Source organism: Patella vulgata, chromosome 6 (assembly GCF_932274485.2).
Source record: "Patella vulgata chromosome 6, xgPatVulg1.2, whole genome shotgun sequence".
Lineage (NCBI taxonomy): Eukaryota > Metazoa > Mollusca > Gastropoda > Patellidae > Patella > Patella vulgata.
Window position 1 is genome coordinate 63773816 of NC_065884.2, and position 21121 is coordinate 63794936.

Genomic DNA, 21121 nt, shown 5'->3' on the forward strand with positions numbered 1-21121 from the left:
ACTGTGAGGACTATGAGCTTGAGAGGACTATGCTACAAAGATTGATAATGGTACTAAGAATCATGTGACACTGGTAGTAATACCGCGCCGAGTTCAACGTCCACTTGACACAAACTAGGTCATTTCGGGACTAACATGGTTCAATTTTATTCCTATAAATCGCTTGCGCGTAGTGATCTGTAGCAGTGGGAGAAAACCGGAAAACCCGGAGAAAGACCATGAAGTCGACAGGCGACCCTACTATTTGTCACTCCTTGTCTAGACTGACCACTAACCATATGTTGAGTCCAGCAGCTGCGAGCATGATTTACTGCTGACCAACAGCGTTAGCAGTAGTTAATAAGCCTACCTTACAGATTGATTAAGTTATTACAATTTGGAGTGGAATGAGAGAGAGACTGGGAGAGCGTAATATCCCAGAGAAACCGAAAACAAATATTCCATTTCTAAAGCATTTAATAAAGAGAAAAGCGAAATCCACACCATATTTCAATGATATCTAATATAATTAATTATTCCCCAGATTGATTTCTATCACTGCTAAAAATTATCATAAGTAAATACTATAAAACATATGCTTTAATTTATTCATAATATACAGCTCTGTTTAATATTCTCTGATTAACCATCCACTGATTTGCACATAAAAACAAGCTTCATTAAAAGAGAGATGAATTCAAAATAATTCTCTGAAATATAACACTTAAAGCGATGAATTTCATATTGCTTTAGTTTTCCATCAATATCTTCACGGTTAATTTAGTAGTAGAATATCGAATATTATTAGTAATAAAAAATTATGTGTAACTTCTGTTTAGAACAAACCGGTATTTTCTATTAGTTACCGATCACATATATACACAATATATAAGTCCAGAAATGGCCATGTTTGTGTCGAGTTGGGTTTAAATCTTTGTGGTTTTTTTTTTGCTAACAACCCTGAGTTTGAATTGGGGTTAATTTGTGGTTTGTTATTATTCTTATAGTATCTTTTTGGTCTTGATAGTTTTGTCCAAATGGTTGTGGTTCTAACAGCTTCGTCCAAATGGTTTTGGTCCTGACAGCTTTGTCCAAATGGTTGTGGTCCTGGTAGCATTGTCCAGATGGTCGTGATCCTGGTAGCATTGTCCAAATGGTTGTGGTCCTGACTGCTTTGTCCAAATGGTTGTGGTCCTGGTAGCACTGTCCAAATGGTTGTGGTCCTTGTAGCATTGTCCAAATGGTTGTGGTCATGACTGCTTTGTCCAAATGGTTGTGGCCCTGGTAGCATTGTCCAGATGGTTGTGATCCTGGTAGCATTGTCCAAATGGTTGTGGTCCTGACTGCTTTGTCCAAATGGTTGTGGTCCTGGTAGTATTGTCCAAATGGTTGTGATCCTGGTAGCATTGTCCAAATGGTTGTGGTCCTGACTGCTTTGTCCAAATGGTTGTGGTCCTGGTAGTATTGTCCAAATGGTTGTGATCCTGGTGGATTTGTCCAAATCGTTGTGGTCCTGACAGCTTTGTCCAAATGGTCGTGGCCCTGGTAGCATTGCCCAAATGGTTGTGGTCCTAACAGCTTTGTCCAAATGGCTGTGGTCCTGGTAGCTTTGTCCAGATGGTTGTGGTCCTAGTAGCATTGTTCAGATGGTTTTGGTCCTGGTAGTTTTGTCCAAATGACTGATATGAGTATTTCCATACATATCGTAACTGCTTTTGGGGTATTCGATTGGAAATCCCGGAAGTGAATCCCGCAAAATGTACCAATAATCTCGTCCACGTGTTTCATAACGTCACGAAACTACTCACAAGTTTTCTTTCATCATGTGATAAAACTCCATTCGATCGAAATTCTGTCAATTCGGAACGTTCCGCGTTCACGATCACGAACCCGCTTTAATATGTCATGGAGGTGACGATAGCGGTGTATGACGTATTTTCTTTTTATCAATAAATATATGTGAAATATGGAAACGTGAAATAAAATGGGGTTTAACGACCTACTGTTCTGTTCCGTCTGGGCTAATTAAGATGAAGATTTGTATTTAATTGATTTCATAGATTTTCTGACAAAACAGAAAAATAAAAAAAAATGGCTGTTTGTCTAGAAGTAAAAAAACCCAACTGTGCCACATTAAATGAAATAATCAATGTAATTGCTATGTTAAGAATCACCTAATATCGGTTTTAATTCGTTTGTAGATTCTCCGTATATCACGTGTTTGTTTTTATTAGTAATCTAGGACACAATTACTAGACATTAGTAGACAGTAGGAGGTTCGATATTTCCTGGTAAAGTCAAACTATCCATTTGTTTGTATTAGAAAGCTTTAGATAAACTACTTTCACTTTTTCACTATACATACATTATACATAACATTATGGACTGTATACACAATCTCTCATACTAGTATACAATATACATCAAATCATCAGATAACTGATTACTATAAATCGATCCTAGTAATAACTGAAAAGAACCAACAAGAGGGTCTCCTTTTTCAATTGCGCCTAAACAATTGCAAAAAGTGACCAAAACGGAAAGATAAGTTATAGATACGCACATTCTACAAATCATATTTCATAATTTTTTTTTTACAAAATTATGGAGTAATATGACATAAATATTATTGATTGCAATTTATATTATATCGTATTAGTAATAATTTATATTATATGACGTAAACATTAGTTATTGTAATTTATATTATATGACGTAAGAATTACGTATTATAATTTACATTATATAACGTAAATATTACTTCTTGTATTGAATATTATAAGGTGTGCAAACATTACTTATTGTAATTTACCTTTTATGGTGTAAATATTACTTATTGTAATTTATATTATATTACTTATTGTAATTTATATTATATGACTTATTGTAATCAGTATTATATGGCGTGAAAATATTACTTATTGTAATTTATATTTATATTTATAAATATTAATTATTGCAATTTATATGACGTAACGTATATTACTTATGGTGTAAATATTACTTATTGTAATTTATATTATATGACATAACTATTTTGTAATTTATATTATATGACATAACTATTATTTACTTTTTATTATATGACATAACGTACACATTACTTACTTTAATATTTATATTATATGGCGTACATATTACTTATTGTAATTTATATTTTATGACGTGCATATTACCTATTGTAGTTTATATTATATCGATTCAGGATTACTTATTGTAATTTATATTATGTGATGAAAATACTACGTATTACAATTTTAAGATTAATTCTATCATAACGTAATAAGCATTAATTGTCAATTTCGTCATAAAACGTGATTAATATGAAGCTAATTTTAACTCACTGTCTTTCCGTCTCAAGGGTGCAAAAAATATTGGTAAGATCAATAACTCCCACGGCCCCATTTAGCAAAATAGGATTTTCTTCCTTCGTTAATGTTCAATTGCATCGTTAAGTATACCACACCAAGCATTATTAAATTCCTTGCAACAAAAACTATTATGAATCTATTTAAACAAATTCAGATTAACCATTTTGCTTCATATAGCGAACTCACAAACAAACAAACAAGCTCCCATAAAGATTACATACTTTAATTTCTATTTTAATATAAAACGCAAAGGTGGTCAACTTTAGCTAACATATATCTAGATGACGTAACTGCTTTTTTGATAATGAAACACAAAAATGACTAACTTTAGCTTTCAAATATGGAACAAAGTACACATGAACATAAAATTAAAACTGAAATAAAAATGTGCACAAGAGCAATATTAGCCATGTACACTTGCTAAAAGGGACAAAACTATACATGGTAAATAAGCTAGATGACAAAATCTGCTACATTGTAAGAAAAATCTTGGAAAAGGTAAATACGAATATGGTTATCATCCTGAAAACTGTTTGTTTAAGATGTCTTCATCTTTTTTTCCTATGTCGTTTTCTGTGAATTGCACCTGAATCGAGTTGTCTTGTTGAAAACAAAGATTACCTGAAATAATGTCAACAACACAATTACCTCTCGTTGCCTAACAACCAACAGCCTTTGTTTACATATGACGTCAAATTAATCAATGTCGCTTCACACGAAATGTGCGATTTTTTGTTCCATCGGGGCGAAAAATGTGTTTTAGTTAAAAGAATGTGAAAAGCTTTTTGTTTCATTTGGCTGCGACACGAGGTAGATATATTGGAATTTTTGAAATATCTGACACAAATCGATCGAGAGCTATATTTTTTCACATCGTTTTTTTATAGATTATTGGCGGAAACGTGCCGAGTTGGCACAAAGGCTGGGATTTGTCTCGCGTATCAACAATTCTCATTATCCTTTTAAACTTCTAGCCAAAAATAAACATATTATTGTTTGATTTTAAAACGAACTCAAATATATCCAGTACCAAAAAACAAAATAAATCCGTCTTCATTATTCCCGTTGGTGCAGAAAGGTAGGATGGTAAACGTCATTTCCCCCCCCCCCAAATAATATCTATTTAAACATCTTAAGAAGTGGTATCAAGCCTTCCAAAACGGGTGCCAATATCTTGTCTTGTCTTGTGTACGATTGTTTGGATCTAGATTTCTGAAACCCAAGGCTCATGGGTAGAAGGTAACCGCAATCCCAAGGCAGCTGAGTAGAAGATAATCTCAAGGCTATGGCTAATGTCCTACTGACAAGTGGAAAAGATTAGTCTAGTTGAGTTTCTGAAAGACTTCTATTGCTGTCAACTGTAATCAAATTACTGTGAACGCGTGTCAACCGATCCTTTCTTTAACAAAGTCACAAAAGCGAAATTTTGGTAATTAAATTGTTGTTTCAAGTAATTATTAGTGACAGTTAACAATTAACACGAGGTAGTTCTTACCTAGTTGGATTCCGCAAAAACCTGGGTTGGACTATAGTTAGAAGATACTATCCTCGGCCATCAACAGAGTCAGCCACCAGTCCATTAGCATTGTCGGTTATCGGTCTAGTAGCAGAGACAGTCATCAGTTCAGTAGTAGAGTTAATCATCAGTCCAATAGCAGAGTCAGTTATTAGTTCAGTAGCAGAGTCAGTTATCAGTCCATTAGCAGCGTCAGTCATCGGTCCAGTACCAGAGTCGGGCATTAGTCCAGTCGCAGAATCAGTCACCAGTCACGTAACATAGTCAGTTTTCACTCAAGTAGCAGAGGCAGTCATCAGTCCAGTAGCAGTGTTGGTAATGAGCATAGCCAGTCATCAGTGCAGTAGCGGAGTCATCAGTACAGTAGCGGAATCACTTATCAGTTCAGTTGCAACGTTATAATAATATTTAAGGGAACTCGGGAACTTAAACTAATGATGGAAAACTACATTAATCAACCTAGCACTGTTTATGCTAATATTTAAGCGATCAAGGGAAGTTAAACCAATGTTAGACAACAACATTAATCTAGCACTGTTTATGGTAATATTTAAGGGACCAATGTTAGACAACATTAATCTAGCACTGTTTATAGTATTATTTAAGGGATTAAAGAAAACTAAACCAGTGCTATAGACAACATAATTAATCTAGCACTGTTTATAATAATATTTAAGGGATCAAGGGAATTTAAACAAATGACATTAATAAAGCTTGTACTGTTTATGGTAATATTTAAGGGACCAGTGAAAGTAAAATTAACCATTGACAAAAAATAGTTTTAATAAATCTACATGTAGCTCTAATCATGATAATATTTAAGAGACGAGTGACAAGAAACAATTGATAGAAAACAATATTAATCAACCAAGCATAGTTGTACTGGTAATATCCAAAAGACTAAATGAATCAACTGATTGAAAACAATAGTTATTGTAGTATTTAATTGACTATGGTAACTTAAACCAATGATAGAAAACAAAACGAATCACTTTAGCACTGTTTATATTATTTATTGTAGTATTTAAGGGATCAGGGGAAATCAAATAAGTGCTAAAAAATAACTTTAATCAAGATAGCACTGTTTATTTAATGTGGTATTTAAGGGACCAGGGGAACTTAAATAAGTGCTAGAAAACAACAATAATCAAGCTAGCATTGTTTATGATATTTTAGAGATACACATCTGATATTACCCTGGGGTTATCACAATTGTTTGTTTATTGTTTATCTTGTATTATATATTTATAAACTAAAACAATTGGATCGGTGTTCACTTTCTTCGGGGAATTTATTTCATTCTCTTTTTATTTATCCCTCGATGATCAAACATAAATGTGCGTCGTTTAATTATAGTTCTGGTGATTCGATAGAATAGACGTTATGGTCTATTCGGCTGACTGCTGTCCCTCCACTCCGGATTTCACCAGAACAATCCTGGTATCCAGATAGAATAATAGAACTACGGAACCAAAGAACTTCAGGTCGATTCGGTTGACCACCAGGGCCGGATGAAAGGGGCCGCCAAATTAGTTCTAAAAATATTTTGAAATGCCATTTATTATGTTGTATGTCTGTGTCAAAAAAAAACCCTATCTACCTGACATACCAATGTCTACTTTTCACTGTTGATGCGAGGACCCCGGTGACATTTTCACCAGGAGTCCCATGCAAGCTTAATCCGGTTCTGCTGACCACTGTCCGGATTTCATCTGATAACTAATAGTTCTGATCGAATATAACTTGTATATCAATAACAACTACAACACAAAACACGGATGGCAGTTTTCCAGACTGACTACTGTCCGTCTATTCAGGATTTCATCAGAACAGTCCTCGAAATCACCTATCCATAGTTGTTTAAATATATTCCAATGCTTCAACAAAAATAACATTGGATGCAATTGGATTGGAAAAAAGTCATTAATGCATCCATTGAATAAAATTATGTTAAATCCTGAAAATCAGTATAGATTAGAACTCTAAAAGCAGTTAGTGAAGACGATGACCACAGTCTACAATGAAAGAAATGGAATGGGGTGTGGTGTCCTACTTTTCTGCAGCGATTGGGCTTATGAAGACGTTACAATGAATTTACATGGCATGAATGAAATGCAATTAGGTTTATCGCCCTGTCCGTCAAAGTCTCGAAATGTAAACAGGACTAGCGCTTACCCAAACCCTAACCACCCTGGACAAAGCTTAACCCAAACTCTGGCCCTAAAGCACAAATGTACACATGGCTAGCGCTAACCCTGGAAAAAGCCTTACCCTTACTCTACCCCTAACGCACAATCTACATATGACGTCTCCGATCTAGCGTTCTCCCTAACAAGCGGAAACCAGACTGGAAAATCCAGTAGCACTGGGATCAGACCATTGATCGTCTGGCTAATGGACCACTGTCATAGCCACCAAGCCACCGCGAATCAGTAAGATCGCTTGTTCCTGGACTTTTACGTCCACTTCCACCGAGGGTGATATCGTATCTAGACAAGTTTCAGCAAGATGTCACCGACATATGGGGGGTTGGATGGCTGAATGGTTAGTGTGCGTGCGCTGTATCATAAAGTCTGTCATTGAGTCGACTGGCGTGATTTCGAATCCCCGACTGTACGTGACAAGGAGTAGGGTCGCCTGTTCAACCTCGTGGGTTTTCTCTGGGTCCTCCGGTTTCCTCCCACTGCTAAAGACCCCTATGCGCAAGCAAATTATTGAACTAAAATTAAACCATATGTTAGTCCCGAAAGGACCTAGGTGTGTCGAGTGGACGTTAAACCTCATTTCTCTCTCTCTCTCTCTCTCTCTCTCTCTCTCTCTCTCACCGACATATTTTAAATCAAGGCGCCCGTGTACTCGCATTCAAAAGAATACTCAAACAACAAAACCCTTGTCATTGTCTGGATTCTAACCATTTGTTTTATTATCTAGCCGGAGAGTGTGACCAACTGTCATGGTGGAACGAGCATAAACAGCGTGATATATGGAACCCTTTCAGAACATTTCAACACCAGAACAATCAAATGGTTCAGTTAACTTTCTAGCAGATGATCATGAGACTATTTATATTAATTGTAATTTGTCTTAATATATAATTGATAGGGTAATTGTTTCAGTTATCGGCCTTTCAGGACCTCTGGTCAGCTACCCGAAACATATCTGATGAGATGAGTATCATTGTTTACACTGTAAAACAAAATACTGTGGTTGTTTCGATCTCTACGATCAAGGGACGTCGTGGGTCTTAATGTTACCTTAAGCTCTGTACACACTGCCACTGGTAACCTTTTCGGAATCGTTTCGGCAACACGCCTGGGCAACAAAAATTTGGCCCTGTATACACACAGCAACTGATCGACAACATGTTCGACAACTTAACAACCATTCCTTGCTGGTATTGTCAGGAGGGCCTGACAAAAAAGGCATCTAGTCCTTCGGAAAGGACGAAAACTGAGGTTCACCCGTGTACTCGTTGGTATGCATGTATAAGAACCCTTGGTGAGTGCCCGTCTCTATTTGCCTTATTTTTGTAGAATAATATTGAACTATGTGTTAGTCCCGAAATGACCTGGTTTGTGTCGATTGGACGTTACCCCCTCCCCCTCTCCCCCCTCTCTCTCTCTCTCTCTATGTTCTATGAGTGAAATTGTAACCAATGATGAAAACTGAACAAAACGTGTTCAAACACAGTAAATACAGGTTAAACTCGTGTGTTATTTACAGTGTATGATACTTTGCTCTGGTGTAAAAAAAACAAACGTACACTGTATGTAAAGAAAATGTGATCCTTGCCTTGGGCTTCACTGATTACCTTTATTCAATGTGTTTAGATGAGTGTAACTTGTTCTACAATAAACGCCGTTTTTCTTGTTATATATGTGAATTATTAATTAAGATGTTATTAACCATCATTATGTGTAGTGATCCATGCTTTAAGTTAATTATGTCTTATTAATTAGTTGTTATTTTAGATACATTTTAACAGTCATGCATAAACTTATTAGACTAGGCATCCGCCAAGCAAATCGTTTTTAGACTAACATTGACGTATTGTCATGAAATTATAAGTATCAATAAGTATTTTCGTAAATATATAATACAAATCCACTTAACAACAAGGTCCAGTGGTGCAGGACGGAGGGCCTGACAAAAAAGGCATCTTGTCCTTCGGAAGGGACGAAAACTGAGGTTCACCCGTGTACTCGTTGGTATGCACGTAAAAGAACCCTTGGCGTGTGCCTGTCTCCATTAGGCTTATTGTTGTGAGATTAACCCACGGTCTATTTCATATTATTTATGTTGCTTCCCCCGCCTCTTTCAACCCCCAATCCAATTTGACCAGATTAAACGCACTTAATTCTCTCAAACAAGAACCGAATTGGCGACACCAGAACGAGAATGCTTGTTTCAAGAAGCCAATTGTGGTTTAGTGGAGAGTGAAGAGAACACTGTTCGCGTGTTTGTACTTGGTGTTGAATGTGTGCGTGTTGCGTATGCAACCAGTGTTGCAAAAACAATGATGCAGTTGACGTTCCACTACAAGATAAAGAACAATGAAATCGCAAAGAACAATAAGGTCATCTCACGATAAATTAAGTACAGCATAAATACTCCACGGAAAATCTAAATCCAAAGTAGACTGCCGTTTTGTTCCCGCTTCCCTTTCCACATTAACAGTTCGCAAGGACAGTGGCACCACCTCCGACTATTTAAGTGCAGGGGTTGGAGGGTGATTGACCGAATGGTTAACGCGTGCGCGTTGTATCATTAGGTCTCTCATTGAGTCAACTGGTGTGGTTTCGATTCCCCAGTTGTTCGGGTTTTTTCCGAGTCCTCCGGTTTCCTCCCACTGCTAAAGACCCCTACACCTGAAAAGACCTGGTTTGTGTCGAGTGGATGTTACCCCTCCCCCCACATCTCTCTCTATATCTCTCTCTCTCTCTTCCCCCTCCAGTTTAAGTGCGCACCAACGAGTATATCCGAACAAAAAGACATCTTTCCTTGTTAGGACTCCGTTCCTGTGTCACTCACAACAGGACACAAGGCTGGAATGCCCCAAAGAACTTCCAAAATAAAAGAGAGCTCGTATCATCTGCCCTATGTTTGGTTTTACAAAAATAATTGTTGCCCTTTTGCAAGTGAGTTATTGGAGTCATAAAATAAAATACACATAAATGCTTGGTGATTTGTCAAACTATTGGTGCAATAAAGTCGCATCTAATCCAGGTAACTTACTCCATTAATACAAATATATCGTTTTGTAAAAAATAATCTCGAACCGAGAATCAAAATATAACTTAACCGAATCGAAACGAAGCGAGAGTGAATAAAGGGGATAATACTCTATAATAACTCAATAGTTTTCACAATATTCGAAATTAAATTTCAATAATGGCCCTTTCTAATCAATACTGATATTCGTATCTTGTCGTGAACATATGGGATCATAATATCCATTTATTAAAGACACATTCCCGGGTACAAACTGGGTGATTTGATGATATATTTGGACTAAAAACATATTCAAACTAATTAATTTATAATAATTTTGCTTCAAATCCTTCTCAAAACATTGCAATTGCCAGAGGGAATGACCTGGCTATAATAAAATCGATCATCAAAAGAAGTCATGTTTATGTCACGTGACTTAATTCTCTCTCGGAGGAGAATTCATTGCAAACACAAGACGATGCGTCTTTTTCCGTGATTTTCATCTCAGAAAGTGTTGTACGTCTAACTCTTCATAAAGTTTATCAACATGTACATCAAGCGCTCAATCTCCGCGTGCAACCTTTGACGTCACGCGTGCAGAGACTCCTAATCGTCGGGCTGTCGATTAGGGAAACCCTTACAATTTCGTCCTGTATGCGCTTCATGAGTGTTTTTCAGGGAATCCAGTATTTTTCTAGTAAGATTGGATATTTCTACTTTCCATATATACCAAAATTGCCATACTTTTATTGGAAATAACCACCCGATAAATACTTTTCTGGGAACCTATCTTTAGGACAAAGCGATAATTTTAAAATCAGTATACGAGTCGTGAATTCTATGGTGTCTGACATCATTTGTAATCAACAAAGAAATGCACATCCTAGAAGACAATACGGAAGTAGTAATGGCTGATTCACAAGCACAAAATTTTAATTTAAAAAAAAGAGTGTAGTTTAACGTCCACTCGAAACAAATTAGGTCATTTCGGAACTAACACGTGGTTGAATTTTGTTTCAATAATTCGCTTGCGCGTGGGGATCTTTAGCAGTGGCAGGAAACCGGCGGACCCGGAGAAAACCCCGCGAGGTTGGGCAAGCGACCCTACTCCTTGTCGGGTACAACCACACCAGTTGACTAAATGACAGGCCTTATGATGCAACACGCATGCGCTTACCATTCGGCCATCCAGTCCCCTATCCCATGCGCTAACCACCCCCCCCCCCCATGCGTCTTTATTAAGGTTCCAAGGACAAAGAATACAGTCATACGCCGTTTAAAATACATAACAAAATGCGTATATAGGGTAATTATTGAAGGTCGACATACTGCCTAAAACGTTAGTTTATAAATAGAATGTTATATGTTCACCTACAGGCGGTACATCAAAGGCATGTGACAAGTTTATAAATTACTTATATACCTGTATTTACCTGTATATCTCATGTATATGCAAATGTGATTTATAACGTTATAATTCTTTTTTTTTTCATTTGTTATTTGATAGAGATATTAGCATAATTGGGACCCCCTTTAGAGAGAGAGGGAGAGGGGGGGGAGAGATATTAACGTCCACACGACACAGTTATTTCAGGACCAACACATCGTACAATTTCAGTTCAATAATTCGTTTGCGCGTTGGGGTCTTTAGTGGTGGGTGGGGCGGCGAGAAAACTCTCGGGGTTATGCAGGGAACCTTGCCCCTTGTCATGTAAAAAATTGCGAACGGTCAACGTCCATTCAACACAAACTAGGTTATTTCGAAACTAAGATATGCTAATTTTTTATTCCAATTATTCGTGCACGTGCAGTGGGAGAAAACTAGAGAGTCCGTAAATGTCTAAGATCGAAATAACTCTAACTGTCTCAATGACAGACTTAATGATCTAAAGCGCATGTGTTAATCCACTCGGACATCGATTTAAATTATCGCCTCGGATTATTCATGTGCAAATTGTTCTCGTGATTTAAAAACTCTCTGTATCTTCATATTTTAATATTATTATATTTTACAGTTCTCATGTATAGAATTAATCTAGAAATGGGTATAAAATTAAATAAAAAAATATTTACACTGGAGTGGTTCTTATGGATTCTCAAACTGAAGCAATTCTATAAAAAAAAAGATTGTTTTTTGCTTTAAAAATGCCCAAGAAACAAATGGCAGTGTCGGCTAAACAGAGTTTCCTGGCATCTCCTGACGAACGAACAAATAGGAGCACTGGTTAATCTGTTTCTGGCGTGGGTGGATGGCCGAATTGTTACCGCGTGCGCTTTTCATCATAAGGTCTGTCATTGAGTGAACTAGCGTGGTTTCGATTCCCCGGTTGTACGTGAAAAGGAGTAGGGTCGCCTGTCCCATCTCGTGGGTTTTTCCGAGTCCCCCGGTTTCCTACCACTGCTAAAGATCCCAATGCGCAAGCGAATTATTGAAATAAAATTGAACCATATATTAGTCCCGAAATGACCTAGTTTCGAGTGGACGTTAACTCTCTCTCTCTCTCCATCTCTCTCTCTCTCTCTCTCTCTCGTCTTTTTCAATGTCATTTAGGAATAGAACTGGAAATAAACAGGACATGATTCTATGTAATACAATTACTCTTTATTACTGGGCGACGTTTCTAAGAGTCTGCTCTAGTCTTCATCAAACAGTTACGTTTATTATTGAGCGGCATTTCTCTAGTCTGTATCAAGCAAATGATACAATATTTTTTTAAAAATGACGAAGCATATATACTTGAAAGCAGCAACAAAAAATATCCTGTCAAGAAAAGCCCCGTTTGAATAATAGATATTTTACATTGGAGAGAGAGAGAGAGAGAGAGAGAGAGAGAAATGGAGTTTAACGTCCACTCGACACAAACTAGGTCATTTCGGGACTAACATATGGTTTAATTTTAGTTCAATAATTAACTTGCGCATAGGGGTCTTTAGCAGTGGGAGGAAACCGGAGGACCCGGAGAAAACCCACGAGGTTGGACAGGCGACCCTACTCCTTGTCACGTACAACCGGGAATTCGAAACCACGCCAGTCGACTCATTGACAGACTTTATGATACAGAGCGCGCACGCTAACCATTCAGCCATCCAACCCCCAGAACGAATGCAGGAACATCACTGCTAGGACGCAAGTCTCCCAATACAATTACCGTTTATTACTGAGCGAAGTTCTGACACATTATCTTATCAAGCAATTCTCCCGTCAAAAGGCAAAACCTAGTAACTCACTTTTTTTTTTATCAAAATTGAGTTAGGACCAAATTTGTAGTTACTAGGGTATGTGTCTCCTGTTGTTGTACTTGATATTCCAATCTTTTGATTTTGTAAGCAATTACACCCATGACACAACCTAGCAACTTCCTTCATTTGCCTAGTATACCACAGCAAAACCTAGTAACTCAATAGTCAAATCAATGGATGAGCTGGCGTTTAATATTCATTCATTACGTTTTCCTTTGTTTTCTCAAAATAAGAAAAAAGTGAGTTACTAGGTTTTGCCTTTTGACGGGAGAATTACTGTTTATTACATAGCTTCTCTAGTCATTATCAAGCAAATGATATTTTTTTTAAAAAGAAACTACGAAGTACATATACTTGTAAACAACAAGAAATGTCCTGTCTATAAAAACCGTATTCGAGTAATAATTATATTACGTTGGACGAATGAAGGACTATAAACGCTAGAAGGATGATAGTGATTTTATAATACAATGACATTTTCTACTACAGACAGTCAACCTACTGTTAGTCCAGTTTCTATTTGATGTGTCTGGCGAAACGGATCAATTTATTTGTTCTACTTTCATTTCACAATCTATGCTTTGATTTGAACTAAATAAACTGTTATTTATCACCACAGAAGTGGGTATATGTATACCATTTACTAGACCCTGTCTTTTATAAAGTAAATTCAATGCTAAATAAAATCACCATTCAGAAAATGCAAATACATCTTCAAATAATGTATCAGGGTTTTTTAAACACATATAGTGCTGACGTCATTCACATATTACGTAATTCGGTCCTAATTTGCATAACATTTCGAGCCTCAGGTAAAGCAAATACACAAAATAGATACGATCCAAATATTACCATAGATACTAATAATTACTTTGTTTTAATAATTATTTTTAGAATTTCCGCTTTTTCAGGTTATATATTTACAGAATCATTTCAATTGCTGCTTTGCATTGGTATTACGTCATACAGCTTCCCACACAGAAGACCTTTGTTTGAAATTTCTTACAAAAATTTCGATTTTCGTGATTTTTTATGGCAAATGGACAAAATTTAAATAATGGTTCTGTAGGAGATTGAGGGTGAACTACCAAAACTAAACCAAAACATATTAAATTATAAATAATTTCTAGTTAAAGGGTCATTGACAAATTTCATCAAAAAGTGTTTAATGTACTGTTTTGATAATAATTTATGTGATTCAACATTAACTACATGCTTCGCAATCTCTAGATTTGGTGGTAAGTCGATACAAATTTAATAATAGTAATTTCAGTGAATTAAACAAAAACTGCATGCTTGATAATCTCTAGACATCGATGTCAGTGGATACAAATCAAACATATTTCAAAGATTTTCAGATACATAACGATGCCGGAGTGAAATCAATAGAAACTAAATGTAAACTTCAAACGGTCATATCTTCCAATGGCATTTATCAGTTTGAATAACTGTTGCCCTAAACCTTTAACCAGGAGCCGCGACCCGGGTGAAAACTTCCATCATAACATTGCATATTAGACAATGGTAAATAAAATTAACTCTGTAGTTGACAGAGATAAATTATTGACAGGATGTATTCCAATGGAATGGGGTTTAACGCCTCTTTGCCACTTTATTTAGTTGGTTTTGAGACTAACACAATATATTTTTTTTTATTTCTATGTTTACGCATGTAATGGTTGCCAATACGTTAAATCACACGCTTTTCCTTTCAGAAACTCTATTTGAATTTTAAAATAGTTTAAACGTATTTCATATTTGCTTAAATAGTGTTTCACTGTTCCAGTGTTTCTTTGTGCATGGGAAGTGGTATACCGTGTTCTAGAAAAGGTTTAGCGCGATCTGCCTAGTGCACAATACAGCCTGCTAATTGGAGAAATAAACGGTCTGACCTTGAAATTCTGAGTGACACTAACTATATCTTATCTAAAAACAGTCTTAGTTGCGAATATAAAAAAAAAAAAAAAAAAAAAAAAACACTTTTCACACTTTTCAATTTATTCCCACAAGAAATCAATCTGAGAATACGACTTCTACTTTCACTTTTAAATTAAAGATGCATTATGTAAGAGTTAAATCTGCCTATTGCAGGTCTTTATTTAGGCCTGAAATGTTATATAAATTTTTATTTAAACATCTATCAACATAAAAAGCCTATAATCAACGTTCTAGACAATGGGATGGTGGGAATTTAAATGGATTTAAACATCCGCGAGATTTAAAAAAAATATATATAACGATAAACAGTACCGTTGCTACTATAATGAACGATCTATGCTATATCTACAGTCATAACTTCGCTGAGAATAAAGTAATTTGAATGAAATTTTCAATGTATTCATTTTTCATTATCTATTTGCGAACTATTACGGCAAGAAATGTCATCTCCTTATCTAAATCTTACATAATGCATCTTTAAATTTCAGCTTTTGCACAATTGAACAAATTGAAGATAACGAATTTAAATATCACATAAACCAGTTATGTAAAAGAACGCATAGGGGTGGAACGGGGGGGGGGGGTGTCTTCGAGGAATGACAAGTATATAACATTGGTATACAATATTAACAATGGTTATTTTATTGGGGTCAAGGTGAAGCGGGGATGTGGAGGAGGGTGTATGAAATTTGAGAAGTCTTACATTGAAATACAAAGTGTAATTAGTTAGAGATACATTAGTTAAGAGTTTAATAAAGAGTTGGTCATTCTTGCTATAATAATTCAAAAACATATGACAAAAAAGAAAATATTGAAAATTTCATTTAAATTACTTCATTCTCAGCCAAGTTATCATTATTTGTAGTTTTGACAAGATGTGTGCACAGTGGTAACCAGGGTAGGCCTACTGGTATAATCGGGACTTAGCCTCGCTTTCCCATTTTAAAATTAAATTTTTTAAATGGCGAACCGTTTTAATCTAGTTAAAATCTCGAGTATCCGATACCATCGAGGGTCGATTATGGTCTTGTTTTGTTAATAAATGTGTAATTAATTAGTTTATGTAACATTTCAGGCCTAAAGAACGACCTGCAATAAGCAGATGTGGCTCTTGCATAATGTATATTTAAATGGCGAATACCTAGTGGGCTACGTAGTCTTAAGAATAGATTCTGTCATAAGAATAGATTTTATATACTAAAACAAATGACGGAGATTTTCATTGATAAATAAAAATATCATGGCTATAAAATACAAGCAGTTCAATGCCGAGAATAGCTTCACCATCCATTCAATTGTATTTATTCAAATATCAACAATTAAGAAGGCAAACACAGAAAATCGCATCGCTGAATTATTACGTCATAGACACGTGCTGGTTTCAAATTTCTGCGGTTGCATAATACATACTGAAATGGATATGGGTTTTTAGGATTTGTTTCAAATTTGAAATGCATCTTATAACGTCTGTCAATTGACTGACAAGTCAAATAACACCAACGAATTCAAATTTAATGTATGTTGGGTTTTTTTATTATTCATTTTAAGGGTCAAATAAATAAAAGGGCGTGTACATTAAAATTACATGTCAATATCGTTTAATAATATACAACATTATGGATTTACCACTTCTTAGTTTATTACATACAACGTTTCAATACTTTTACAGGTATCTTTATCAGGCAATATAATATTCAATAATTATTATTTGTAAAGGTCATATTCTCCACTATAATAACGGCGAGAAAGATAGTGCATGTTTTAGACTGAGAGGGAGAGAGCGAGAGATATGTAGTGTAATGGATGACAGGTGCATGTCGACAGAGCTGTAGTGAATAGAAATTTAAAATACCTGTCTGATAAAATTACGTAAACATATGACAGGTTAAATTTTGGATGTTGAAATATATGGCAGTCGGATTCAATTTGTTTGTACTGAGTTAAAAAAAAAAATTATCCTGTCCTTTTTTTATTGCCATCATTATTTGGCGCTGTAAAGGGCAGACGCTACAATTTGTTGGTGAGGCCATTTTCATATTTTTACCTTCGTGTTTCCGTGCTTTGTTTTATTATGGTAATGTGCTTATTCACCGTGTCAATAATTGAACATACCAGGAGTCTCTGACAGCCAGACTAATTGATTGTCATTAATAAGCTTTTAATCATGCTTATTAATGAATAATAATTTAAAAAGTCTAAAGCTCCGGTGTATTTTAAATAACGACCATTGCTAGGTCACTTATTGTAAATAATGTCCATTGCTAGGTCACTTGTTGTAAATAATGCCCATTGCAAGGTCACTAATTGTAAATAATGCCCATTGCTAGGTCACTTATTGTAAATAATGACCATTGCAAGGTCACTTATTGTAAATAAATATCATTTTGGTACTTAACCATTTTAGGAATCAGAGTTTACAAACCTTGTACCGTGCAAAGGTTGGGGTTGGTGGTTTTTTTAAAATTAATTATATTCTTCCTTCAAACAAATTTTAATTGTTTGCTAATAATGTTTCATGAATACACATGTGTGTGGAAATTGCCGATAGTCAAAATTTTACAAATATTCTACACGTGTATTAATTAAGACGCCATTAATGTGAATTAAAATCCGAGATGTGTTTGAACTGTGATGTCATCCGTTTTACAAGACTGGAAGTTAAATTAGTAATAAGAAAGAACAATAAAGAGAGGGCTAGCTGTCAGTCAGCCCATGAAATAGATAAATATAATGAACCAGATTAATAAAAAATAAATACATAAAATAAAATTTTAATTCTCTTACCTTCCTGATTTGGTTATCACCATTTCCGTTCCATATTTATGAAATTGTCCCCAAAGATCTTTTTCTTCTAGATCCACTTTTGGGTCGTCTTGGATGTCGTTGTCAGGGGGATCCATTCCCCGCATGGCCCGGAAATGATCAGGATGGGGGAAGAGTTCTCCGGGAAGAAGGGGGTTCCTCCCCATCGATTGTAATTTAGGTAGAAGTGAAGCAGCAAGTCCGGGGTGCTGGAATGACATGCTCGGTATAAAAGACGGCTGGCCTCCCAATAACGAACCCATACTGTAGTCGTTCGGCCTGTGAAATAGAAACGGGTTGAACGCCATTTTAGCTTCCCGACGGAACTCGGGTACAATGATCATCAGATTAGATACAAAATACTTTCACATCAAAATACAGAAAATACCGACTAATATTGTTATTAATGTGCTAGAATTCACGTTTTCATCTTTTTCATATACTAATATTGTTTTCACTGTCACCGCTCGCCGCCATACTGTGTCGCTATACAACCTGCACAATCCATGCCTCACTCAATCATCTAACACGATAGTCTATTGGACAAGGATTACCCGGGCGACCAATCATATTATTGCTGGGCGGGACGATCTGCCAGTTAACGTGCCGCGATAACAGATAACTTATTGACTAGTCGTTGTAAGTCCACGCCCACATTTCTTTGTTATTTTACGATACATGATCGAAAAACACCTTTATTTGACTGAAAATTTCAAAACGAAACCTAACATATTTAACAAAAAGGGCATTTTAGGATTGAAGCTAGCTTAAATTATTTTGAATTCTCTGCTTTTAAAACCACTATTCCCGAAATCGTTCTCACTTTAGCGTGTTCATTTGTACAACGCGTCTAAATTTCTTATTCGACTCCGCCCCATTTCTCGTTTGATTGACAGGCTATTAAGAGAAGAATGAAATGCTCGACAAGCCCATGTCGTATATAACTACCCGCCTCAGACTAACGGCGCCGCATGTTAGTTCACGAATTTTCAACTAAAGTGCTCGTCATGGCTGTAACATTCTCCCGTCGGAGTCGTGTACGATCTTCACGGCTTCACTTTCCGTCGAGCAGACGACAAGCCGTTTATTTAAAGTGAATTACACCGACTTCCAATAACTTAGGGTAGAAGAAGGAATTGAGTTTAACGCCCGGCCAACAAACTATTCCGGTCATTCTGAGACTAACATGCGGTTGTTTATTTTACTATGATCATTTACACAATGTTAGGGAAGGGGGTGTCTTTTCCATTTAATCGTCATCGAGTAGATTTTTTGTACTGTTACTCCAATTTATAGACGGGTGGAACTCCGATTTTCGTCGCACCCGAACGTCCAGACACTTTCCTTGTCAAGAGCAAACCGGATTGTTCAGCCCAAAGATTCTACCCGGCCCACGTATGGATTTGAACCTGTGCAATAAAATTATTTTGTTTAGGTACATTAAGTGGGAAATATACCATGTCCAGGATATTATTGTCGTTAGTATTTTATTCCCAAAAATGCCAAACATCGAACAACATTTTTTAATTTTGTGCCAAAGAATATTGTCCAGAGAAATGGAATTAAATCGGGTTTAAGGTCTCGTCTGTACGATAATTCAGCCATTTTGAGAACAGCTTGGGGATTTTTTTTTCTCATTACGATAACAACATTTCAAATATTTTATCTGGAAATAAAATTAATTTAGATCATTTAAAACTCAATACGATCAGTTGTTCTCCAGGCTACACACAGATAATCGAGAGACGAGGGATGGGGAATGGACTGGGAAGGAGTCTGTGGTTATGGTAGTTACAGAAACTTTTTACTATAAAGTTTACGTAGTAAGATTGCCACACGATAATGTTTCGTAGTCTATGCCCTACAACGCTCCATTTACAGTCAGTGTTTCAAAACTTTTCTCGCGCCTCAGATTGGGGATCCATTCAGCCCCCAGTCCGTCCCTGATGAATGAGTTGAATATAAAATTATAAGAAATAGTCTACTATTTAATAGTCGATTTTGAAAAATTGGCTTCATAAATTTTGTCTTTCGCAGGTCGCTTAAGAGCGTTGGTTTGGTGGAGTTTTTTTTGGTATTTCTATTCAACTAATATATGTTTAAAAGATATGATATTTGAAATTTGTCGAGTGGTCAGAATATATATATATGATGGTGCGAGTAGCCCAGTGATTATGTTACTAATGGGCGTATAGATATGGTTATAAGAACTGACACGATACGAAGCATGTTCACATGTAAGTCGGGTGGCGCCACTGTTTCATACACTCAAGCTAATAATACCGTTAATATATGAGCCTTATGATTACTTATGACACGACAGGGGGGCAAACACAAATAAACACGCTAAAAGCCCAATGAACTGTTACGTCATCGGTTAGTGCGTATCGATTCATCATAACCTGTGTTTATCATTATGAATAATTTTATTTTGTTGAAATCGTCAGTAATTCGGCCGCTTTTAGTAATTATCAACATGTGCTACAAAGTTCATGACAGATATGTTGAATTCGTGAGAAAAATAAAATATCAATGTCCACATTATTTGATATTGTTATTAGGTAATTAATTAAAATATATTACTCTGTTAACTTTGTCTATATAGAAATGAAATGAAATGGGGTTTAACGTCCTACTATTCTGCTCCGAACTGGGCTAATGAAGACGGGGGTCTATACAGAAAGCCTCTAGACTTTTTAAGAGAGACACATTTTTACATGAAATTTTGAATAAACAATTTTGATTATTTATTTATAAAACATTATATTTTTATTGTATTATATTATTATTTTAATCTTGATCGTTGATCAAAGTTGTTAGTGATTGTTATCCATGAAGTTATGTTTTGCGTTATTTCCATGTACTGCTGGTTAGTGCTAAATGATAAGGTCAGCTCAATTTGTCGTCAGAGGTAACACGATGTAAACAGGGCTAGCGCTAATCATAACCCTAACCCTGGACCTAGCCTTAATGCTTACCAGTTAAACCTCATGTCCTTTCATTTTAAAGATCGTCATAGTGGTCTAGAGTGTCTCGCTTCGACTTCTAGCCTGCCGGTCACCAC

At 36.0% G+C, this 21121-nt stretch overlaps 1 protein-coding gene across 5 annotated transcripts in view; it reads right to left on the reverse strand.

Moving 5' to 3' along the window:
* Window positions 1–21121, reverse strand: part of LOC126825664 (T-box transcription factor TBX3) — a 109533-nt gene that overhangs the window by 45543 nt on the left and 42869 nt on the right. For 4 of the 5 annotated variants that reach the window (XM_050555410.1, XM_050555407.1, XM_050555413.1 and 1 more), the window contains exon 1: window positions 18040–18524. In XM_050555410.1, the coding sequence (XP_050411367.1) occupies window positions 18040–18401 (362 nt within the window). In that variant the 5' untranslated portion in view covers window positions 18402–18524. Of the gene's footprint in view, window positions 1–18039; window positions 18525–21121 lie in introns of those variants that run through there. The other variant, XM_050555408.1, reaches the window with a different exon arrangement.